Below are 26326 nucleotides of genomic sequence, written 5' to 3'. Positions count from 1 at the left end.
TAGAAAATTGTATACAGTAATTTAAAAACTGGAATGATAAAGCATCCATTCCTAACTTTGTTGTTTGCAGGACACTTGATTTTTCAACTTCCTATGGTGTTTTCACGTTGTGTGTTTGCCTTTGCACAGGGAGAAGTTGGTGCATCTGGGGAGCCAGGAGAGCCGGTGAGGACTTTATTTTTTTTACTTATATTTCTACCCAGATGTGTTCAAGTAGAAGTCTGAAAGTATAAGTCTGAAAGTCACATTTCTTTGCCCTCTTTTTATCTCTCCCAGGGTCAACCTGGGAAGGATGGTTTTCCAGGAACCAGAGGGGAAAAAGGAGAGACGGGATCCTTTGGAATGCGAGGCCCAAAGGTTTGGCATGATGGGATTTCTCTTCCTTGGTTCATTTTCCTGTGTTCTTCACAATTTTTCTGTATATTCAAGTGTTTACTATGTTTCAGCCTCTTAGAATGATTTGTATTTTTTCACTTTTTTATTTTACGCGATATTAAATAGGGTTTTTTTTTTAAAAAAAATTACAGACTGTCCTAAGATAGAAGTCAGGATATAAATATTGTTAGGAATAATAAATAAATAAATAAATAAATAAATAAATATAAATGTCACAACGTAGGGATCTTTCAAATAGGAAAAGTAGTTTGTTTGCCAGCTCTTTGGGGAAATAATGCTCTTCTCAACTATATAATTGACTTGTGAGAATATTCTCAAAAACAGGTCTGATGGCTAACATCCAATAACTCTTCATTATCAAAGACAGACTTGTCTCAGAAGTTGATCAGAAATTAGCATAATTATCCTTGGATCAAATGAAAAAGATGTCTCCTGTGCTTGTATGGCATGGTGGAGGAGGCTTTTGGTTGAATGTGAAAAACATACATTCAAATTCTTCTTCGATCATAACATATACTGGAGGTTTAAGAAATTCTTTTAGCCTAGCCAGATTCACCGGGTCACACAGAGGCTAAAAACTCGCAGAGCATGGGTTCTATTAGTGTATCTTTTTAGTAGACATAGGAGACTGATTTTAGAAAAAATGTTTCAAAAGTCATTACAAAATTAGAGGGTGCTGGTATTTTGCTACTAAAGTGTTTCTAAAGTATAATTAGTGAAAATTTTGTTACTATAACGAGAGTAACGACATTTTGTTACTTTTTAGTTATAGTAATTGTGCATGTGGGGAAACTTCAGGGGCTCCTTTCTCCCTCATTTTTACAGCTATTGGCATGAAACCTACTACAATGGTACAACATATTTACCACTGTTAGCCCATCAAGTGTCAGAATGTCTCACTTATCCACTGATTTTGGGAGAATTTTCTAAGTTTTTATAAACAACTTTTAAAAATAAAACTACGAGAGCTATCTTCTTGAATTTTCTATACAATAACACAGGATAACAGATCACCCCCCCCCCCAAATTTTCAGAAATATTCATACATTTACTAATTTTAGGGACATTTAAAAAAACATTTTTAAAAGCCACAACAGCTATCTCATTTAATGTCTTTCATATTAACCAATAAAACTTCCTTTTAGGGATTTCTTTCCAGCCCAGCATAGAGTTTTACTTACTCGAAGTATCAGTCACTCTTTGCAGATTCAATAATTTATTGGAACTCTGGCTGGTTGCTGCTACAGTGGGACCAAATCTCTCCCCTATCCTGATTGGGGCTTTCTGATTCTGAGCTGAATTCTGGGAAATGTAGTTTAGGGCAGGGCCTTTTCAATTCTCTAGCTTAGGGCTCCTTGCCTTCCTAAACTACATTTTCCAGAATTCTGTGCTTTCTTTGTCTCTTTCCCAGCAAACTCTACTTTCTCCCTACTGCTTACCTCTCCTAATGGCGAGAGGCCATTAATTTAAAGAGGAAAAGTAGCATTTTTGGCTTTGCTTTACTTCTTTACATTGAAAATGAAACTGGGTTTGGGAGGCTTCCAAGATTTACAAAATTAAAATGAAAATGTATTGGGTTAAGTTTTGATTCTTAAGTTTTTGGCACGGACCATGCCCACGCATCAGATAGCACATCGTAAGTATGAGTCTAACGAATTTGATACGATTTATGACAACTAATGAAAAAATGCACACTCCTGCTGTTTAGATTTGTTTATGTTGTGCTGAGGTGTTTTGTTTATGCTATATTTTTTAATGTTCTTAGTGGATGACATGTCTAATAGAGTTTCCTTACAGAAACACTAATAGATGTAAATACAAATGCAGACATATCACTGAATACATCAGAAATAGTTAATCTAAGGTGGTATTTTTGTCTAATTGTAGGGAGAAAGGGGAATGAAAGGAGCCTGTGGCCAGGATGGAGATAAAGGTGAAAAGGTGAGTGCTAGAATTTCTTTCCAGTCTCTTTAACTTAGGCGATTTCTGATATATTGGTGTGCAATCATGTCTGTGACTACACAGACATATTAAGAAAACTGGGAAGCCTGAGATTTGTCAAACCTTTTTAAAGGAAACTGGTGTCCTTGCTAAAAGGTATATGTATCAGCACTCATCTCATCCCTTGTCTTTTTTATACCAGGGCTGGGAAAAGTGATGATTTGCCAACTTTGCCATGGGGAGCTAGTTTAGGTTCACAGAAGCCTTTTTTGTCAACAAAAGGGGGGTTCAGAAATCAAGGTCAAAACCTGGAAATATTCCCCCATAGTTCCTAATGGGTTTTTTTTAGGCAATTATTTTAAAAAACAATAACATAGTGTTGTCGAAGGCTTTCATGGCCGGAATCACTCAGTTTTTGTGGGTTTTTTCGGGCTATATGGCCATGTTCTAGAGGCATCTAGAGGTTCAAGCAGGCCTTCAAATGCTAATGAAGGTGATTAGCCAAACACTCACACCTAATTGCAGCAGGGAAGAGCTCCTTGCCCCACCCCAGCCATTCCACAGATATATAAACCCATTTGTCCTAATTCCAACAGACCTCTGAGGATGCTTGCCATAGATGCAGGCGAAACGTCAGGAGAAATGCCTCTAGAACATGGCCATATAGCCCGAAAAAACCCACAAGAACTGAATAACATAGTGATGGGTAGGAGGTGGTTCTCTATGATCTCCTGATAGCCCAGTGCACTTCCCTAATGCAGGTCAGTTACCCACTCTGGTTTTAGTTTCTTTCTGTGTCTCTTCTAGGGAGAGCCAGGTCTGCCAGGCCGAATGGGAACTGCTGGAAGGAAAGGAGACGCTGTAAGTACTCCCAGCATATAAAGAAACAAATAAAATAATACCTTTGGAAAGGTCAGCTTCACTTCTGCTTTGTTTTCCTAGGGGGAGATGGGCATGCCTGGATCCCCAGGAATCCCTGGGAAAGAAGGTCTCATAGGACCCAAGGTATGGTCTAAATATAAATAACACTAAGAAAATGTGTGTGGCTTTGTATCTTTCTCCACTCAGTCCCAAGATTATGAATACTATGGATACTAAAGGGACCCTGAAGGAGTTGTTTTTTAATATATATATTAATTTTAGTTAATTAAAATATTCCGTATCTTGTCGTACTATTTCATTCATTAAGTGGCAGACCACCTTAATCTTTAGAGATGAAGCTTCGCACAGACCTGGAACAGTTAGTTCTATAGAAGTCCTCTTGGTCTTGCCACACATTCCTTCTCTCTGTAGACCTCCTGAGCACTACAAAGACAGCAGAGAAACAGGGAAGGTTCTTGCTGCCTGGTAAACATGGGAGGAGAGAGAGCGGATGAGAAGGGTGGTGTCTCTATCCTTGCCTTTGCTGTGCCAATGGCTGCAAATGCTTAATAACTTTTTAGAAATAACCGCTATTAAATCCTAGTGTTTCTCTGTTTCATTTCACTAGAAAGGTCTGTTCAGTTTTCTATATGACTATAGAAGGAATAACAGATTTCATCAATACTGGTTCCACAGATACCAGGGATATATGAAGTTATTTTGCCTATGCTTGCTGTGCCAATGGCATGAAATGGGAGGCTTGTCTTTACTAAACTAAAAGTGCTCCCTCCACAGCCCTTAGAAGGCATAGGACCATTTTTTTGTATATTGGTAAGCCAAGTTGTTTTAGACCCAGAAGGAAAAGTAAACTGGAGCTACTGAAGAAAGGCATATTTGCCTTATGGGGTGTGGGGTTAGGGTTAGGGTTAATTATGCCCCCCACACTCACAAATAGGGGGAAAGGCCAAGGTTCTTTGGAAACTCAAAGCAACTTCAGGGCCTCAGAAGCATGTGTCGCCATAAAGTAGTTAGTCAGAGATACAGCTCTGTTCACTGGACAGCCTCATAATAATTTTCTACAAAATATAAATAATAATAATAATAATAATAATAATAATAATAATAACTCTTTTTTACATAGAGTTAAAGTGAGACTTCTTCCTTCAATGTGAGATTATGATCATCCAACCAAATGAGCAGCAAGTGAATTCTTGAAACTGCTCTCTTACCTGTATCTGAGTGCAATATACAGCTTGTCACGCTCTGAAAGATAAACCAGTCTTGAAAAATAATTCTGTTTATTAATCATTATAATCAGTGTGCTGATTTTTCCATAGGGTGACAGAGGATTTGATGGCCAGCAAGGAGCCAAAGGAGACCAAGGAGAAAAAGGGGACAGGGTATGTTATGAAGAACAGAGAAGTTTGCTGCTTCACCGGAATTTTAAAAGAGTGCTATTATGCTCTTAACTAGATAGACATTTTATTTTATCTATAACGACTCTTCTTATGTTATTATGGCTAATTTCAACATTCAAATTAGTTTTTTCATGTGACTCTGTGTAAACACAGTGCTCCACCCTTATCTACTAGCTTAGATACTTGGTGCCGCTTCGGTGTCAGAGGGGCCACTGTCCCCATGTTTTCATCCCTTCTTTCTCTCTCTTTCCTTTCCTTCCCTACCCTCATATCTTTCCCCTTTTCCTTTCTCTTCCTTCCTTTCTTCATTCCTTCCTTTTCCCTTCTTCTTTCCTTTCTTTCTCTTTCTCTTTCTTTCATTTCTTTCTTTGTTCTTTCCCTCCTTCCTCTCATATACTTGTCATCTTTCTTCCCCAGTGATATGACAGAGGGCCAGTTCACCTAGCAACAGCCTTCATGTTATGAACAGAGAAACATATATAAAAATATACATAAATATGTTGACTTTTTATATTTATAGAAGATTTGTCTATCTGGAAGAGCTACAGTATGTATGTTTATTTGTTTGTTTGTGATAAGTGAAATGGCTCTGTGTGAGGTCACTGGATTGGCTGTTACTAGATGAACTAGCCCTCTATGATGTCACTGGGAAGAAAATATGACATCACTATTATGTCACTGGGAAGGAAAGGGGAAGGAAGGCAAAGAGAGAAAAAGAAGGGAAAGAAAAGAAAGGAGAAAGGGAGGGACTGAAGGTGGAATTTCAAGAAAGGAGGAAAGAAAGGATGAAATGGAAAGGAAAGGAAAATCTGACCAATTGTTTAAATGAGTATTTGCATATAGAACCTTTACTAAAAAAGAAATTTGATATCTGTATTAGATTGAGAAAATTGTTCCAAATAGTGTTCCAGAAAATGTACTAAAACAAAAACATTTGAAAAGTCTACCAGGAACAGTCCTTGTCAAATATTTTTCCAAAAAAAATTGAAAAAGCAAAAGCCATTATTTAAAGTAAATTCTTCAAACTGAAAATTGGGCTTTTGCTCTAAACATTTGTGAAGCTCTAATATTCTGCTATAAACCAATGCAGAAACTGGTGAAATGCTACTGATAATAGGAGGACTGTTATTTTCTGCATCAAACATTTTCCCAGTGAATGAAGGGGAACTATGGTAGACAGGGTATGGATAAATTGCTTTTTTGTGATGGAAGTGCCCAGGATTCCTCACCTAGATTACTGGTGGTTATAGTTCCTAAAAGTAAGAGTAACAAATGTTTTCCCACTGCTATTTATAGGTGCAAACAATTTCAGTGAAATAGTTTTTCGGGAAGAGTTGATCCAATATAGCAGGCTATTAGTAGTTTTATTTTCAAGTTTGCAGAGTTGCAATTAATGCTTCTCTCTTTTTTTCTTAGGGTGCTCCAGGCATTATTGGCTCTCCAGGACCAAGAGGAAATGATGGACCTCCTGGGCCTATTGGGGCTCCTGGCAGCATTGGACCAAAAGGCCCAGAAGGCATGCAGGGGCAGAAAGTAAGTAATAATCATTTGGTAATTTGATTATTTATTTTGTTGTTTGGTGTTGTTATGTTTATGTTTGTTTATATCCCGCTTTTTCTCCCCACAAGGAGACTCAAAGCAATGTGTGTTGATGGCTTTCATGGCCAGAATCATTGGGTTGCTGTGAGTTTTCCAGGCTGTATGGCCATGTTCCAGAAGCATTCACTCATCTATTCCTGCCATTAGATGTGGGCAAAAGGTCAGGAGAGAATGCTTCTGGAACATGACCGTACAGCCCGGAAAACTCACAGCAACCAAGACTCAAAGCAGCTAGGATCTGCTATTCTGGGCATCATCACTTAGGAGAAGCTTTTGTCCTCTGTTGTCTCTTGAAATTCATATCACAGCAAATGCATTTTAATTGTATTTATTGTATTTTAACTGTATTTTTAACACAATACACACAATGCTGTTTAATTTTTTTTATTTTTTGTATTTGATTTGTTTTAAAGTGATCAAAGTGCATGACTGTTAGCCACCTTGAGTCTCCCCTTGAGGGAGGAAGGTATAAATAAAGTAAATAATAATTCAAAATAATAATAATAATAATAATAATAATAATAATAATAATATAATAAACTTTATTTACATCCCTCCTCCTCTTCAAACAGGACTTAGGGTGGCTTACAGAAAATCAAGCACAGTCCAAAAACTAAAGCAAAAATAAAACATAGTAAATAAACTGCAATCTCAAAAACCTAACAGAAAATAAAAGGCAAGACAAAAACCAAGACAAAAATAAAAATGTAATACATAAACGACAATCTCAAAACCTAACAGAGTAACATAACAATAACACAGTAGAAAATAACATGAATTAATTTTTTTGCTGGATTTAAAAATGTCTTGAATCTGCTCTGCTGTTTGTGTCAGATAACCTGTGTGAAGTCACTATAGTGCTTTGTCTATATGAATATAGCTAAATATGTTGAATTTCTCATTGCAGGGGGAAAGAGGGCCCCCAGGAGAGTCAGTGGCAGGACCACGAGGAGTTCCAGGTATGGCAGGAGAAAGAGGAGAACAGGTTTGTAAATAGATTTTTAACTATTTGGTGTGATACAGATGCCATCAGGTTTTACTTTTCTTGAAATTAAATTGGGATGTGGAATCACTATTATTTATTATATTTATTTATTTACAACATTTCTACCCCACCTTTCTCCAACCTGGAGATGACTCAAGGCAGCTTTACAGCCAAGCAGTCATTCAATGCTTTCGACAATATGCAACTAAAAACAACATTTAAAACAGAATTATAAAATACATAAAATATGGAATTTATTTGGTTTTATATTATATAGTATTTTTTCATGTCTGGATAATTTGTTTTAAAATTGTATAATTTGATATTCTTCTTTTATATGATTCTATCATTCCCTCTGTGTGTGTGTGTATGCACAAATATTTTTTAAATTATACACCTCTGACTGGACTTCTTTTGTAAAGCATAATTTTCGTTGATGATGTATATAAATAAATGGTGGTAATAATAATAATAATAATAATAATAATAATAATAATAATAGCAATAGCAATAGCAAAAAAATCTAGGTGGGGTGCTTCAAAAGGCATCCTCAAAATCTAATATCCTCAAAATCACCAGATGAAGGGGAAAATTCCAATTTCCTAAATACACTAAATATTCTTTAGTATAAAAATATTTACAATTTTGCTTATATAAGCCAATTTTCTATGCTAACTAGATTATCGATTAAGCATCTTACATTGCTAAGGTACTAAAATAAAAACTGGATCTGATATGAAATTAAGTATTGCTTATATTTTCCTCCTGCAAAATTCTCCGTCCCATCCATAAATTTTATTTATTTATTTATTTATTTATTTATTTATTTCATTTATATGCTGCTTTTTTCTCCCAACACGAGTCCCAAGATGGCCTCTAAACAGAGCCAATTTTAAATTACAGTAGATTTTTTAATCAACATTTTAAAAACAAAAGTTTAAAAATATAAGTTATACCCTCCACCTACTTATACATGAAGAATCTACTTGAAAAAATATATATTTGCCTGCCGTCAAAAAGAAAGCAGGGAAGGGGCCAGCCTAGCCTCTTGTTTAAATGTGTTCCAGAGGATGGAAGAAACCACCAAGAAGGCTCTCTACGAAATCTGCTATGCATCTCATCTGCACTAGGCTTATGTCACAGGAGTGTGTGAAACTGAATTTCTCATCCAAAATGCTCTTATTGACTGTATTCAGCTACTTTATTTTTTTCTGTTTGATAACAGGGAAGCCCAGGGCTTGATGGCCCCAGAGGAGAGAAAGGAGAGCCTAGCATGACGGTGAGTGGAAAGGGAAGGAGAGAGAGAGAGACTTTTCCATCTTTGGCTCACAAAGTTCTGAATCAGACCCCTGGCATAAAATAAGAAGTTACATATTGCTTGCCATCTATGTCCATTGGCTAGGGTACTACACAAGAATTGGACAGTGAAAATCTTCTCATGTGAAGTTACCCCTTGCTGAAACCACAGATCTCTTCTAGAATCATAGAGTTGGAAGAGATTTCGAGGGCCATCAAGTTCAACCCCCCTGCCAAGAAGCAGGAAAATCACATTCAAAGTACCCCTGACAGATGGCCATCCAGCCTCTGCTTAAAAGCCTCCAAAGGAGCCGCCGCCACACTCCAAGGCGGAGAGTTCCACTGCTGAACAGCTCTCACAGTCAGGAAGTTCTTCCTAGTGTTCAGGTGGAATCTTCTTTCCTGTAATCCCTGTTTTCATTTTGCCTTGGCACTTGTACTGAAATATTTAGATCAGAGAAGTCTGCTAGTTACTCCTCAGAGATTTCATGTTATTTGCTCATCCTTGGGAAAATAATAGCACTGAAATAGATCTCAGTTTATATTTGTGTTGACATGTTTCTGCAGGAAGAAGAGATCCGACTGTATGTCAGGCAGGAGATGAGTCAGCACTGTGGTAAGGCACCAGCCACCACTAACCTGTGACCTCTTGTGCTTTCATTGTGTCATTTTCTGGATTAAAATTCTGTCTTTTCTGTATCTTTACATATTCATTTCCTACTTTTGTAAAGGGTGCTTCAGTTGTGTTGCTCTGGCTGAGCTTGAATCTTAGGTGCTGTTCCACAATGATAGTTACCAATGTGTTTTGTTTTATTTGGAGTGTTCATTAAGATTGCTCTTTCTAAGCCAAAGTGTTCTCTTACATAAAAGTTCTGCTACTGAAGTATCTGTAGACTACAGTATTGAGGAAGTTGCCAATCTCTGCATCTTTGTTAGCAGTTATTTCCCCCACTTCCATATTTCCAATTGAAATAGAACACCCTTTACTGCCAGCTTGCCACAGGGGAAATGTGTAAGTATATGTATATTTCCCTCATAAGGAAAATATCAACTGGAAAGGCAGTTACCACTTCAACTTTTTTCCATCCTTCTTGCTGTTGTCAAGACATTGGCAGCCTCTACAGTATTCAGTTTAAAAACTGTTGAGAGGTCAGCTCACAAATAATTCAGGCAATCTGTAGTTGCACCTTATGCTTCCAGTCTGGGTGCTTGGATGAATTAATCACTACGCCATTTTTCTTTTCAGCTTGTGGAGGCCAGTTCTCCCCTCCCGAACGACGTGAGTATTTTGCATATTGCTAACTGCCTTTTCCTCCACAGTATCATAATCCCAGCGAGTGGCAAAGAGTAGAACCAGCGTGTTACTGAAAAACCGACACTGAGATTATGAGTACAGTTTGTGCTCTTACACTTGCAGAAACACAAAACTGCATTAAGAGTTGAGACATCACACTGGCAACGAAGATCTGCATAGTTAAAGCAATGGTATTCCCCGTAGTTACCTATGGATGTGAGAGCTGGACCATAAGGAAGGCTGAGCAAAGGAAGATAGATGCTTTTGAACTGTGGTGTTGGAGGAAAGTTCTGAGTACCTCGGACCGTAAGATGATCTAACCAGTCCATACTTCAAGAAATAAAGCCCAAGAAATAACTGCTCACTGGAGGGAAGGATGTTAGAAGCAAAGATGAAGTGCTTTGGCCACATAATGAGAAAACAGGAAAGCTTGGAGAAGACAACAATGTGGGGAAAATGGAAGGAAAAAGGAGGAGGGGGAAATGAAGGGCAAAATGAATGGATGGTATTGTTGAAGTAACTGGCTTGATCTTGAAGGAGCTGGGGGTGGCGATGGCCCACAGGGAGTTCTGGCGTGGGCTGGTCCATGAGGTCACAAAGAGTCCAAAAGGACTGAACAAATAAAGACAACAAAACTGCCAGGAATATGGAAGTAGTGCCATAAGAAAGGAAATAAATTCCCTGATGACTTCATTAATTCCAATAGAACAGCAAAGCTATTCTTGAAGACACACCTATCTATTCTTGTAAAACTGTTATTTAGAAGGTCTACCTTCTTTTTAATCTTCAAAGGAGATTTTTAAAATAATCTTGTTCAGTATCACAAGTCTGTAAAAGTAAAGGAAAAAGTAGGAGATGAATTATACTCTCTTGAGGCTAAATTAGATGCCTTGATGCACCGGTTTTCACAGAACATATGAAAAGTGATGGGAGAGTGCCATGGTCTGGAGGAGAGAAATAGCATTTACAAGAAGGGTGCTAACCAATATCCAGCCAACCATTTCTCCCTACATTCTTTCCAGTTGAGCCAAATGTGTAAGTAAGAGGAAAATGCCTGAATGAAGGGGAAAAGGGGAAGTGACCAGTAAAGGGATGTCAGCTACTTATATTGCCATACCAATATTTTCTTTGAAATCTTGTACCTCCCTATCACCTCTGCTTTTTAGATGTTTATCAGAGAGCTATACTCTCAGTTTAAGTAATTTCAGGCTCAATATACTTACAGTTCTGCTGGGAGCTGGTTCTTCATTTTCCAAGTTAAAATGTAAGACTACATCCATTGACTGGATCACACATATTTGCAAACCTGATTGGAAATTAGCAAACTGGACATCTATCCTCTAGGAACATCAGTCCTCCAGATATTCAGGACTTCAGATTCTATAATTTCTGACTATTAGTCAAGATGACTGGAGTTTGTGGGAATTGGAGTTCAGAACACCTGGAGGACCAAAGTTTCAGAACTGCTTCTCTACATTGATATTACCTAAATCATAACTAACTTTTCCAAAAAGGAGAATAGTGTGTGGTGCAGTAGAGAAATTTATAAAGAGAAGATAATATTTCAGAGACAATCAGGATCTCAACAGCAAGGTGGCAAAGAGTGCCCAACAACAGAAAGCATCCAAGTAGATTCCAGGAACTTGTCTAATGGAAGGAAAGGGTATTTTTTAAAGATTAAGTCCACCTAATTTCATATAGCAGGGAGCATCCATTAATGGAATTGGATTGCAGTAGTATAGGATGTATTTACAGGATTCTTAGTGCTTATGTTTGTGTTTGTGTGAATTCAACATTATTTCGTTCCACTAGTGGCACATGCTGCATACACAAGAGCCTCAAATACTGTGTGTGGTTTTTTGTTTTTGTTTTTTGTTTTCTTGGCTTACATGTTCTATTCATGTTTGACTACTTGCTTCTCATGTTGTGTATTGCTGAACGTTTGATCCACTAAGACAAGCCAGTGCCCAAGACCACTCCACATGCCTCATCTCAGGTAGGATGACCCAGTACATAACAATGGCCTTCTGCCATTAAGAATGTGGGCATCTAAGTGAATGAGTAACGGAATGGAACTAGATTGACACAATCAAAAAGAGTTTGACTGTAACAGTCCCAATTGGCCAGGATTACTTGCATTGTATTCAATGTCTAACATTTATGGAAGGCGAGCTCTTGAACTCTGGCTGGTGGACTGTCTATGTTTATGTCTAGCATAGAGGAACAAGCAACGTGTCTATTATTCTAATGTGCTTGATGATGTGTGCATTGTGCCTTACCCCTCCCAGGTCTTGTACCCAACTATCCATCCACCCAAACGCTTCCGTCTGTTAATGCTCAAATAGTCCCTGTGCTTAAGTTGTTCCATACTGAGGAAGAGGAAGGTGAGTCTTTGTTGCATAGTCCTTTCCTGTGCAGCCTTGGTTAGGATGTATAGTATTTATATAATCACCATCACCCTATTTTCTTATGACACAAAACAGTTCCAACTGTATTTTCACTCTTTGTTATAAGACTAAGTGTAGGTAATATGTGAACTGTTTAGAAAGCAGGATTAAGTATAGTTTCATTATATTTAATGCAGGCCTATGTCTGGCTGAGGTCAATGTACAATGAGCTTAATTACATTAATATAAAAAAGTTCTTGAAGACTAAAGATGGAAGGACTATGCAGGCAGTCCCCAAGTTATAAACATATAACTTACAAATGATTCATAGTCAAGAATGGGACTGAGACAACAAGAGCCCCTGGTGGTGCAATGGTTTAAACCCTTGTGCTGGCAGGACTGGTCAACCAATAGATTGGTGGTTTGAATCCATGGAGCGGTACAAGCTCCTGTCTGTCGAGCTCTAGCTTCTCATGCGGGGACATGAGAGAAGCCTTCCACAGGATGGTAAAACATCAATCATCCAGGCGTCCCCTGGGCAACATCCTTGCAGACAGCTAATTCTCTCACACCAGACTTGCAGTTTCTCAAGTCGCTTCTATCATGAAAAAAAATCAGGAAGTGAGATAAATCTATCCCTCGGAAAGGAAATTCACTCTTGGAAGAGTTATCATGGGGAAAAGGTATCTCCACTGAAGCTTTCTCACCAACTCTTCTTTCCACAACAAGCCAATTTTTTCAAAAAAAACGATCATCACAGGGAAAGAAAGTGAAGTGAAATCTTCTGAAAAGGGGCACATATGGCAAATTGAACACCACAGGCTAGAGTTTCAACTTACGTACAAATTCAACTCAGGAACAAACCTACAGAACCTAACTTGTTCGTAACTTGGGGACTGCCTGTACATAGTACTGTGGTAATTGTCTTCTGGCAATTGAACAGTCTGGCACAGATTAACAGCTGTATATTTCTAGCACTTCATCCCAAATAAAAGTCATAGCAGCAGTGCTCTTTTTATCTGTTAGCAGATGTCGCATTTTAATCAGTCATGTTCTAAAGATGGAAGAATAAACTATCTCAAATAGATGCAGTCCACCCATTTGTTGTTCTTTCCTTGACATTTGGTTGTTTTCATTCTTGGAGATATTCTGAACCAGCCATTCCTGTTTCGTAGGGGGCCAGGTGCAAAAAATAATGGAGACAGGTGAGCCTGAGTATGAGTACTTCTATACAGAGGAGGAGGAGGACTACAACCAGGGCCTGGGAGCAGATGGGACAGAGAGCCCTATGCTGAGGGATGGTGAGCTGCGCAAAGCATGTTTGGAGACATTTGGGAGTGAAAACACACACATGGGAATCAATAGCAGCAGGGTAGAGCACTGGGCTTCTGTTCAAATCCAATCAAAGTGACTAGCAAACATATATTACTATGAAAACTGTATGAAAACCTATATGAAATGACTACAGATTAGAAAAGTTTTGAATTACAGTTACCTGAATTCTGCATCCAAAACAGGCAGAGGCCAGGCTGGCTGGGGGATTCTGGGCACTCTAGTCTGAAAGTGATTCTTTTAAGCTCAGGAAGTGAGCATGTAATTTTGCACATGCAAAACAGTAAACATTTGTGATAAAACATTTATAGCCAAATATTCATTATGATATATCATGGCCAGTAGGGAAAGATATAAAGGAGAAAAAAACCTAGCTAAAAATTTTGACTTTTCTAAGTGTAGGGAAAAAAGGCTTTGCCAGAATTAGATCCTTGTGGTCTTTTTCCTATTCTATCGTCATAATAAAAACCAAATATCAGTAGCATAGCAGCAAGATAGCGAACTACAAATGAAGATGCCTCTATGTGATGACAGAGGGCGGAAAGGAATCGTCAAAATTGGACTCGGTAAACTTTGCTCATTTTGATTAGTGTTATCCCACATAATTGAATCCTGTTTTGTGCACTGTCCCTGCAGAAGTGGTTGATAGTAAATTCAGCATTAAATGTCAGATGTTTCTTGGGAGTCCATCTCTTTGGCAAAATTAATTATAGTGTTCCCAAAGAGGAGCTTTCTGAATTCCTATTTTATTAAAAGTGGGAGGCAATACTGCGTTTCTTCCTTCTTCTTTTTTATTTTTTATTTTTGTCAAGTGTTTTTTTTAAAAAAAAAGATGTGAAACTATCCATGAAACCTCAGGCCCAGGCTTACTTTCCAACTTAGGACCTGAAGGAGCATGTGAAGTGTGATTAAGTTATGATAATGACTTCATAACTCATTATGTGCATGCAAAATATACAGTGTAGTTTTTAAAATTAACATTTTGACTCATTTGAAGGCACATGTCATGAAATGGGCCCTTTGTCAATACTTTCCATTGTCTGGGTGGGTGAGGAAGGAAGGGTAGTTAGGAACCAGAAGCTTCTTCTGGGTCCATGACCGGTACTCTGCTCCCTGTTTGTAGAAGTAATGAGCCCAAAGGCAGCTCCCAAGCATGGACGGCAAAAGAGAGCTCCTCCTGAGGAAGGTAAGAAGCAGACCTGCCATATGGAGGAGTGGCTGTCTCCTTTCCTTCCATCCTCTTGAAATTTAAATTTATTCATTTCTCCCATTTCTAATATAGTAAATCATACAACAGATTATCTAGGATAAGTTTAGTAAGATACACTTTATTGAATAAGTGTAGCCTGGCCTGTGCTATTGCCCTCTGGACCAACTGTTTTGGGAGAAAGTGGCAAGAATCCTAGAAGGATGAATATGGCTCAACTTCACTCTCATATTCAGAGAATGCAGTATTACTGATAGAGCTTTCACTTGCTGTTCAGAACCAATGCTTAAAAGAATGTTAGAAGAATTTGGTTCTTCAGTGTGGCTTCCAGGCCCTAAAAACAGTGTTATCTGATTGCTGACTTAGAAGTAAATGTGTAAGTTGAAAACATGAAAGCAAAGTTCTTGTATCTAAAACCAATAAAATAAAATAAAAATATCTTTGCCCATGTCTCTAAAGGTCTATGTTGCAATTATAAAGAAGTGGCAATGAAGACAAGGCCCAGTTTCCAATGCACTAAGTATAGCATATTATGAGGCTTTGAGATTGAACACAATAACAAGACTTTATTGTCGTAACAGTATTTATTTTAGCCAAAGAAGTGTAGAACGCTTCCAAAAGGAAACCTCATAACATTCTTGAGGTGGTGTTAGGGATATCTTGTATAGCCAAAGTAAATGTTACTAGCTGATTTCCATCTTGCTATCTGGTTGCTTTCATAAACATCAGGAAATGTGTGAAGTCTCCCCATTCTTAAAAATCACAGTCTTGCAGTTGCTCCCCCGAGTGCAGCAGTGCTTTTTTCTCTTAAAAAGAAAAGGATTTAACTGTAATATAGACTAAAAACAATGTGGTTGCTCTTACCATATAAGAAAGCAATTGTGATGGTTGCAGTTTACTAATAAGAAAGTCCCACTGCACTAATTGTGAAACATGAAAATCTTGAAACCTAGCTTAGAAGGCATGCAGCAGGAGGTTAAGGCTGACACAAAATATAACGTTGTTCTTTAGGTAAAAGTATGCAAGGAAGTATATGTGTATAACTCCAGCTTTCTGATATGTTCGCTCACAACCGTCTGTGGCTCCTTTCTATCCCACTGTTGCATTGTCTTAAAGCTATGTCTAGGATACAAAGATGTTCAATGTTTTCTGTTGGGGTTCTCATAAATGTAATAATAATAATAATAATAATAATAATAATAATAATAATAGGTCCCAGCGGTGATTGCCACATTGGGTGCAGTGCCTAAAGACCTTGGCCTGCACTTAAAAATAATCAACGCTGACAAAAAATACCATCTATCCGCTGCAAAAAGCCACCCTAGTCGGATCTGCACACATTATTCACCGATATATCACACAGTCCTAGACACTTGGGAAGTGTCCTATGTGTGATCCAATACAAAAGCCAGCATTGTTTGCTGTGTACTAATCTTGTTATGTATATTATTATTATTATTATCTTTATATCCTGCCCTCTCTCACCGAAGGGTCTCGGGGGCAGCTGACAACAGAAGAAACACAATGTAGTAATAGTTAACATACAACCGAATCAAACTTAAATCACACAATAATTAAAGCATAAAAACACCATAAATATATCAATAACATGCAGAAGGGCATGATCAATGGACATGGAGTTATGTGACAATCAAATGTAGCATTTGAAGGTGGATGTTTAAACATTGAGAAATCCAATGTAAGTGTTTGTTCATTTTATTCTTCCAGGCAATCTATGTGCCTTGCCTTTGGAGGAAGGAGACTGCAGCAAATACACACTGAAGTGGTACTATAACCAAAGAGTATCAGAGTGTCGACCCTTCATCTACAGTGGTTGCAAGGGAAATCGCAACCGCTTCAACTCCAAGGAAGACTGTGAGCTTCAGTGCAAGCCACACAGAGATGCGGGTGAGAACTGGCAAAGGAACTCCCAACTACTTTTCCCCTCCTCCTCCTCAGTTTTACATTTCTGAAGTGTGCTGTTTCTAATAATGTTTCTTTTTTATAGGTGAAAGAACATAGGATAGGAACAGAAGTGTATAAACTCTGTAAGGGATTTCGTTTTTGGGAGAACTGGAGAAGTAACCAAAAGAAGAGACCTTGTCTTTGTGGCTCCCTCCCAACCCATTCTTCGCCTGCACAAGGTTTTAAGAGACATATATACACTCACACACAAAGCATTCAACCTGAGGCTTACTTTGCTGCCATTTCTATGCCCTGCAGCACAGTTGTGTGTTCTTGTATGTGTGTAAGTGGACTGCTTCAACTGGAGCAGAGAAATGGTGCTATTCTTTTTATTAAAAAAGTATTTTTTTGTTGCTCTTGAATTTATTTCTTAAATTAAGGTGAAATTTTTATCAAATGGGATACATAGCATAACCTCTTTTATATATGATATAAAAAGACATATTTTTAATTAGAGCTCTCTTAACTTATTGATGATAGCTGACTGATGACACATGGAATGTATTCTAGCCAGACCAAACTGATTTTATTTGTAACTTGCTTTAATTTGGGTTTATAGGACCACCACGTTTTCCTCTGAGAGTGGATTAGTAGGAAACCTGTCTGACTTTTTCTGGGGAGCCAGAATACTCTTCAATTAATGAGCAATAACATACAGAACAACCCTATGTTTCACTGCCAAAGTTAGAATTCAGTGTTTTATATAGCTATTGTTATCAAAGTTATCAGCTTATTTCTGTGGCTATAGACCCAACCATCCCTTTGCTTTGTAGTTTTACACTTTTTATTAAGTGAGGCTCAAGGAGTGCCGGGCTACAGGTCTGTTGGGAATGAGAATTTCTCACTTGGAAAGAACTAATCAGATAAAAGCTTTCAGTAGTGCTTGTTAAGAACATCCCCCCCTGCCCCCCCAAAAAAGAAACTTCAGTTTACAATCATGTTATTCTCTTCCAACCATTTTCCTTTCCTTATCCCTTTTTGTCATAGCCTTCCGGCGTCATGTTGTAGTAGCACACCTTTTTAAAATGTAGGTATGAAACATTGTGCCTTTCTGATTTTCTTTGTGCTAATATCCTACACTGAAAATACCTTATTGGCACCGGAAAGTCCCCGGTGGTGGCACAATGGGTTAAACCCTTGTGCCGGCAGGACTTTAGACCAACAGGTCAGCAGTTTGAATCTGGGGAGAGCGGATTGAGCTCCCTCTGTCAGCGCCAGCTCCCCATGCGGGGGCATGAGAGAAGCCTTTCACAAGGATGGTAAAACATCAAAACATCCGAGCATCCCCTGTCCTTGCAGACAGCAAATTCTCTCACACCAGAAACGACTTGCCATTTCTCATGATCAAAAAAAAACAAACAAAACAAAATGGAAATCTGTCTTAGGATTCATATTGAGAGAAAGATGGGATATAAATTAATTAAAGTATACAAAAACTTGCTATATTTTTAAGATATGGGAATCTCTGAAAATGGAAATCTGACAAATCAGATTTGAGTGTCCAGACATATTCATGATTCACTACTAATGATACTGGAAGATTTGAGCAATTGTGATTTGATAGCCACCCCAAGTTCTGTCCTGTAGGAAGTTCTTTAAGAACTGTTTAAACTATTCCACAGAAGTGAGATACAAATATAATGTACAAATACACTTATGTCTTCTGGAAAGAGTCTTCTATCTGCATGGGTCTCTCCAGCTAGCAGTGGGAGGATGGAGGAATCTGGGTAGCCAGTTTGCCCAAAAGACATTCAGATTTTTAAATGTTAAAAATATTCAGTCAATCAGATGTCTCTTTTGTATCTTTGCTTACTTTTGGCTTTGGAGATCTGGATTGGCATGCCTTCTTTTTTCAAAGTAAAATGTTCTAAATTATTTTGTACTTCCTGATTTGCTTGGGAATTCACCATATTGGCTAATTTGAGTCATCTGTACACTTGACTACCTCACTGCTCACCACTGATTCCAGGTTGTTTATGAATAGTCAAACTAGGCAGACATGGTACAGATCTTGGTAGGATCCCACCGCTTAATTCCCTCTGTAGTGAATACTGTCCATTTACTCCTACTTAGTACGTTATGTTCTTCAACCACTTAGTGGTACATAAGAGGACCTGATTTTTTTAATTCATGGTGTGTTCAGTTGGGAGGATGGGGTGAACGACATTATTAAAGAACTAGAAAATACTAAAATACTATCAAGATATAACTTCTGTGTATGCTTGCCACCACAAAGGCCCATATTGCTGTAAGAGATCAAAGAGGAAACACCCTTTTATGTATATATTGCTCATCAGTGAAAAAAAGAGATCATTTGAAAAAGTTTCACCTTAATTTGGAATACCAATCAATGGTTTGAAATAGCCATGTGTTGGAGGACATTACACAAAAATCAGAGCACATTTATTTTTATAAGTGGCTTCTGTGTGAAGCACTCATTGCATTGGCTTTCTAAAACCTACCATATTATAGAAATATTCAGTGAAATGCCGAGAATGGTGCTATGCTATTGTTATGTTGCTATTACTACTGGGCATTTTTAAATGCTTTGCAATCAAGTGTGTTTCAATTCTGGTTTTCCATTATTGCCTTTTCTCAGCTTTTAAGCTTTCTGTCTGAGCTGCTGCTTCTTTTCCTCTCCATTCAGACTCAAAATTTTGGTGCAAAATCTGATCTAATCAATAGTTTTAGTGATCTCAGTAGAAAATTGATGGCAATGGAGAAACAACTGTATATGTAAGGATATTATATGTATACTATGGTGCTTGTATGAAACATGTCAATGACAGCATGTGAGATTATTTGGTGCAGTTGCAATAATTATTTGGTGCTTCTTTGGCTGGGTAAGCAGCACTTCATATCCCACCAAATAATTCTGGAATCAATGGGTTATGGGGTTGCTTTCTTAACAGGTTGTTTATTAAACAACCCAGTCTTGAACATTTCTTCTTAATTTTACATAAGCTTCACTGAGGGATTCTTATCTTAATTTCCATTGAATTTCAGCAGTACGGGTTGAGTATCTCTTATACAAAATGTTTGAGACCAGAGGTCTTTGGGTTTTTTTAATTTGTTTTGTATATTAGCACACAATGTGATATCTTATAAATGGGTCCCCAAGTCTAAACATGAAATTAATTTGTGTTTCATATATGCCTTAAAGACATGCCTGGAGATTCCTTTATATACACTATCTTTAATAATTGTGTGCATTAAACAAGGTTTGCGTACATCGAACCATCAGAAAACAAAGGTGTCACTCTGTCAATCACCCCCTTAGATCATTTTGAATTGTTGGCTATATTGGATTTTGGAATTCCATATAAAGGATGCTCAACTCATACCTGTGACTTGTTAAAAAGAGTCAAGACAGTAGTACTTGCAGTGATGCTTGATTAGTTAAGATCATTTTTATGTCCAACTGTCTTCAGGGGCTCAAATATATTCCTGAGTGATATCACCAAACTGTAAAACTAAGGGGAGAAACCATAATTCAGAAGGATGCTATCACCCTAGCCTTATCCCAATTCATGAGGCTAAATGTATTTTGCATTTCTCTGATACAATTACAGATATGATCAATGTAGAAATGTAATTCTTTGAACAAAAGAAAAGGCACTGTCAAGATAAAATTCCCTTTCCAAAGAGAAGAGTGAAAGTGACATTTGAATGGTAATAGCTTTCTTGTAATGTTAAATTTGCTGCCAGTATGTGTGGTCCAGTCTTCATTACCTCCTGTTGGAAAGAAGATAAACAAATGCAGGAAACCATGTCATTTATATCAACAACAAAAAAGCATACACTATGTTATTTTACTGTAGTCCCACACCTGTATTTCCTGGATTTTGTGGATAATCATGTTTAGTTTTTTTTTAATGATGTTCTATGGCACTTGAACAAATTTACTGCAGCATAACATGTCATACATTCTGTGAAGAAAGCTCGCCAGCCACTCAAGTTATCAAGAAACATCTATACTATGATGCAGGGACCTGACTGAAGCTGTCTATCCTTGAATAAACTTCAAGAAAAAGTTGTCTTTTGTCTACTGTCTAGAATGCTTACAAAAAAAGATGTTGGCCAAATAACATAATCCTTCCTTGGTATGTATATGTTTTGCTTGCTGACCTCATTGTTAGTCCCATAATACTGAATGCAGATATAGCTGCAAATAATTTCCTTTTTAATGCTCTGATTCTGATGTATGATGCAACCCCCATTGTGGTAAACAAATAAATGTTTATGGTACCTCATTCAATCAAGTGTTTTCAATCAAACTACAGAGCTTCTCACTTTAAAACAACATCAAAGTCTGAGGATGCTTGCCATAGATGCAGATGAAACATCGGGAGAGAATGCCTCTAGAACATGGCCACATAGCCCGAAAAAACCTACAACAACCCAGTGATTCCAGCCATGAAAGCCTTCAGCAATACATTGAACACCAAAGTCCTCCAAAGTTAGATGCAAAGAGAGATTGTTGAGAAGTTAATGGGTTATTTGTATTCCTGTGCACATCACATATTTGCCTTTCCCCTGGAGACTTGATGGAAGATATGGGGTTTGTGTGTGTATGTGTGTGCGTCAGGAACAACTTGAGAAACTGCAAGTTACTTCTGGTATGAGAGAATTGGCTGTCTGCAAGGATGTCACCTAGGGGACACCCAGATGTTTTACCATTCTGTGGGAGGCGTATCTCATGTCCATGCATGAGAAGCTGGAGCTGATAGATGGGAGCTTATCCTGCTCCCCGGATTCAAACCGCTGACCTTTTGGTCAGCAATCCTGCCAGCACAAGGGTTTCACCCATTGCACCACTGGAGGCTCCTGAAGATATGGTTGATGTTCTGCCAATAACAGGGATTTTGAAAGTACTAGATCCAGATCAGTTCATATCACTCAATAATCATATCTGACATTTCAGATGGCACATATAGGATAATGCTGTTTTCTTTTCCTGTGGGAGAGATTAGGCCATGGTTTGGGGACTTTAATCTCCAGCACGAGTACAGCTCTCCCACCATCACATCACACAGGCCCATCCCTAGCACTACATTATGTAGTTTCAGGTACAGGGTAATGCTCAGTTCCTTCTTTCTAAACCATATTCTTACCTGCTTGCATGCAAGTAACCTATTTCAGTTAACACTGGGCCTGATTCCCCACTTTTTCCTTTTCCAGTTGTGGATAGTGGAAAACTGCAATCTTTATCATTGGCACTCCTACTAAAGTAGTTGTACATTTATTAAGGACCAGTCAAAGCCACAGTGATAGACCACAATACATGTCCACCCCTCTGCCAGCTGTCCTGATGAGAGCCATCATGTTAAGTTTCTTCTGCAACGATAGCTGGTGGTTTCCATGTCCTTGAAGAAGCATGCAAGTGCTCTCTAGAAGGATCAAAGGGTTTTTGTTTATGCAAGCCTTGCCCAAGCAGCTTATTTCACATCTCTTGTATATTATTAGTTTTTGAATTAAAAAATATTTGCTGAAATTGTGTTGAATTGCACTTCTTTTTTGTGGTGTAGGAATCTATCGTTATTCTTTCCACGTCATTTCTTCATTTCTATATCTGGTTTCAAAGTTTCTGTTAAAAGAATAACATCTGGACATACATTTATTGTACTTTCTTAAAGTATGCATCTGTATCATAATTTGGAGTAACTGTTTGCTTTGAAGGCTCCACAGCCCTAGCTTCTATAACTGGGTTCTTGACATTACTTTAAAAACAAATGTACAACAAACCACTTTTAAAATAACCCATACAAACAAGCCATTGCACATATAAGAAAAGTAAAATTCCTTCTCTTCCAGTCAAGAAGGAATACCCCAATCCCAACACGTTTTAAACATTAAATTTAGTTTACTGCTGTGCTATATGTAAAATAAATACAGATCTCTTTTTTATGCTATACACTCAGTCCCCAAGTTACAAACGATAGGTTCTGTAGGTTGAATTTGTAAGTCAGAACAGGTATATTTTTGTAAGTGTAACTCCAGCTCTCGCTCTCTCTATATATATATATCTATATATATGCACATACATACATATACACACCACACCACAGCTACCTTTGGATAACACAGAGAAGAGTTAACATCTGATGTTTGTAACTCGGGGACTTCCAGTCTGGTCCTAAGTATCTTAAAAACATCAGTCTGGTTTCCTGCTTTTGACTATTTGATTCATATTTAAGGCAGTGTTTTCTAGAAATAATGCCTTTTGATTGGCCGCAGAACTAGCAGAGAGCAAATCTGAAGTGTCAACTTTCATTGCTGGACCCTGACTCCAGCAGCGTCTTTAGTGAGTACATTAAGATAACACTGGCTGGCAGCTTGGAGCAAAGTACACAGGCCACTTGTGCTGCAAAGAGAAAGGACAAGTCACTAAAAGAAGGCCTTCCTCGCACTCTCTGGAGCTCACCACAGGCATTAACATGTTCTTCGAAGACAACTATGGATACGGTCGGTACATCTTTCTTTATGTTTGGTCCCAGTATGGAGAAGGGTGGCATGGAGGGGTCTTTGGAACAGGATTCTTGCTTGTTTCTTCACTGTAAGTAACAAGTAAATCCAACCCAGGATACAACAGGTAGTTTTCATAGGCACACCAATTGTATATTTCAAAAACACAACAGCAGCAGCAAAGATAGGGGCTGAGCACCCCTTCTTCAAAATGGTTGGTACCAGAAGTGTTTCAGATTTTGGATTCCCCCCTCTTCCCAATATTTTAAAATACCTGTATTTGCATAAATATAAATAGCTATCTTGGAGATGGGAGACAAGTCTAAACATGAAATTCATTTATGCTTCTTATGCACCTCATAAACATAACCTGAAGTTACTTGAATACATATTATTTTTGATATTTTTGTGTATGAAACAAGTTTGTGTACACAGAAGCATCAGAAAGCAAAGGTGTCACTATCTCAGGCACCTGTGTGGACAATTTAGTATTTTGGAGTATTTTGGAATTCTGGGTAAGGGATGCTCAACCTCTGATGCAACACACAAATTGATGCAACCAACTGTCGTTCAGTCAATATTCTCACCCTCCTGCTGGTTAGCATTTTCTAACAAACTCCTGAACATATGTTCTCAGTAGTTGTAATGAAACTTTAGTAAATGTATTTACTTATAACTCTAGGAAGGCAGTTAATGGGACACACTAAGCCTTCTCTTGTGCTCGGTTGCCAGGAAGATGCCACTCTTCTGAACGGTTAGGATATTTTTTTGTTTCATTTAGGTAAAAAGAACAAAACAAGATAGATTATTTCCCAATACTCATGCAAAAGCAGGGATCTTGCATGGGTCTAATAACCCAATAGTTTAGCCTTCCCCAACCTGGTACCCTCCATACAAGTTAGACGACAATTTCAATGGGTTGTAGGTTTTTCGGCCTATATGGCTATGTTCTAGAAGCATTCTCTCCTGATATTTCACCTGCATTTATGGCAGGCATCCTCAGAGGTTGTGAGGACAATTTCAATCATTCCTAAATCACCAGGCCAGTGACGTGGACAGCAAGTTAAGGAAGGCCTCTGTAACCCGTTAATACTAGGATATCAACACATTCATTTCTGTTGTTCAGATCCAAGCTGCAACAAACTCAGGTGGTGGTGAGATCAAGATTCCCAATATGGATTCCTAGATAAGGCTATTACTCACATCATTCCTGATTGCTAATCGCATTGATTGAGGCATCCTTGTGTTGAAACGTAGCAACATCCAGGGACTAAGGGTGTGTCTACACTGTAGAATTAATCCAGTTTGATGCCATCTTAAATGCACGGTTCAATAGTGTGTGTTATTGGAAGTTGTGGGTTTACAGTCATGATCGTTAGCCTTCTTTGCTGGATAGTGTTGATGTCTCAACAAACTACAACTCCCAGGATTCCATAGCATTGAGCCAGGGCAGTTAAAGAAAGAGAACAAAGACATGTTTGTGGGACTAAGCCTTTGGCAAGTAAAATAATGCAATACAAAGAATAATTAAGGAACATGTGCAATGACGATCGGAATGGCTATGGTGCACGATTTTTGGATCATGTGATTTTAATATTTATACTAGGATGATTTTAATGCGTCACCTGAATGTTTACATTTTGTTTATGCCTTATGTTTAGTTTTAATTATTTTAAGTCATAGTTATTAGTTATTATGTAGTAATTAGTTATCATGATCTCTTTTTTTATTGTATGTTGGCATTGAATCTTTGCCATTAATATATTGTAAACTGCACTGAGTCTCCCCAGGGGTGAGAAAGACAGTATATAAATATAGTAAATTAATAAATGGTGTCAAACTGCATTAAGTCTTGAGTGTGCGTGCACCCCAAATCTGGAAATTAGTTATCTAGCCAGACTTGAGTGTAATGTCATTTTCATCACAGTCTGATCTTTCTGTGTTGTCAGAATGATTTAAATCTAGACAAATATCATTCACAATCTCCAGAATGCCAATTCCCACCTGTGCTACTTATCATAGCCAGTGATGCGGGAAGATGGATGTGGCACTGTAATAACATCTGGAGGGCCACATTTTTCCTAGCCATGGTTTACAAGCCACACTGGTCAGGAAACTGCAGAAAAATTTATTGTCTCTTTCAGAACAAATGGAAAGTCCTAAGGTGACTATATATACAACTTTAGAAAAGGACACTACATGAATGAAAAAATAATTATAATTATTGGGTTGTTGTGAGTTTTCCAGGCTGTATGACCATGTTCCAGAAGCATTTTCTCCTGACATTTCACCCACATCTATGGTAGGCATCCTCAGAGGTTGTGAGGTCTGTCAGAAACTAGGCAAGTGAAGTTTATATATCTGTGGAATATCCAGGGTGGGAGAAAGAACTCTTGCCTAGTTTCCAACACACCTCACAACCTCTGAGGTTGCCTGCCATAGATGTGGGTGAAATGTCAGGAAAAACTGCTTCTGGAACATGGCCACACGGCCTGGAAAACTCACAGCAACCCAGTGATTCTGGCCATGAGAGCCTTTGACAACACAATTATAATTATTTTATTTTTTACCCTTCCTCTCCTCATATTGGATTTCTGTCCACAAAATAATAATAATAATAATAATAATAATAATAATAATAATGCAAAGACTCCGACACAAGCCAGTCAAGGTGGTCCCAGTGGTGATATGAGGATTTAAAGATTGAACTGCAAAGACTCTGGCACAAGCAAGTAAAAGTGGTCCCAGTGGTGATTGGCATATTGGGTGCAGTGCCTAAAGACCTTGGCCTGCACTTAAACACAATTGGCATTGACAAAATTACCATCTGCCAGCTGCAAAAGGTCACCTTACTGGAATCTCTACGCATTATTCGCCGATACATCACACAGTCCTACACTCTTGGGAAGTGTCCAACGTGTGATCCAATACAACAGCGAGCAGAGTGTTTTCTGTGGACTCAACTTGTTGTATTTATAATAATTATAATAATTATAATAATTATAATAATAATAATAATAATAATAATAATAATAATAATATATCACACAGTCCTAGACGCTTGGGAAGTGTTCGGCTTGTGATTTTGTGATATGAAATCCAGTATATACGTATATCTCGTTTGCTGTGACATACTGTGTTTTTGTTTCAGTAAAATAATAATAATAATCTTTATTTATA

General features: G+C 38.0%; 1 protein-coding gene across 1 annotated transcript in view; it reads left to right on the top strand.

Annotated features, from left to right (window-relative positions):
* The window catches only part of COL7A1 (collagen type VII alpha 1 chain), a 135570-nt gene extending 114631 nt beyond the window's left edge, over positions 1-20939 (top strand). Inside the window, exons 104-119 of the mRNA XM_067464786.1 lie at positions 130-165; positions 277-357; positions 2284-2337; positions 3145-3198; positions 3280-3342; positions 4536-4598; positions 6033-6149; positions 7123-7200; positions 8426-8479; positions 9064-9112; positions 9743-9775; positions 12079-12174; positions 13353-13478; positions 14633-14695; positions 16445-16624; positions 16725-20939. Of these exons, the coding sequence (XP_067320887.1) occupies positions 130-165; positions 277-357; positions 2284-2337; positions 3145-3198; positions 3280-3342; positions 4536-4598; positions 6033-6149; positions 7123-7200; positions 8426-8479; positions 9064-9112; positions 9743-9775; positions 12079-12174; positions 13353-13478; positions 14633-14695; positions 16445-16624; positions 16725-16738 (1161 nt within the window). The 3' untranslated portion in view covers positions 16739-20939. The remainder of the gene's footprint in view (positions 1-129; positions 166-276; positions 358-2283; positions 2338-3144; positions 3199-3279; positions 3343-4535; positions 4599-6032; positions 6150-7122; positions 7201-8425; positions 8480-9063; positions 9113-9742; positions 9776-12078; positions 12175-13352; positions 13479-14632; positions 14696-16444; positions 16625-16724) is intronic.
* The last annotated feature ends 5387 nt before the right edge of the window (positions 20940-26326 follow it).

Source organism: Anolis sagrei, chromosome 2 (genome assembly GCF_037176765.1).
Source record: "Anolis sagrei isolate rAnoSag1 chromosome 2, rAnoSag1.mat, whole genome shotgun sequence".
NCBI classification, from domain to species: Eukaryota; Metazoa; Chordata; class Lepidosauria; order Squamata; family Dactyloidae; genus Anolis; species Anolis sagrei.
This window is presented reverse-complemented; position numbering and strand designations above follow the sequence as displayed.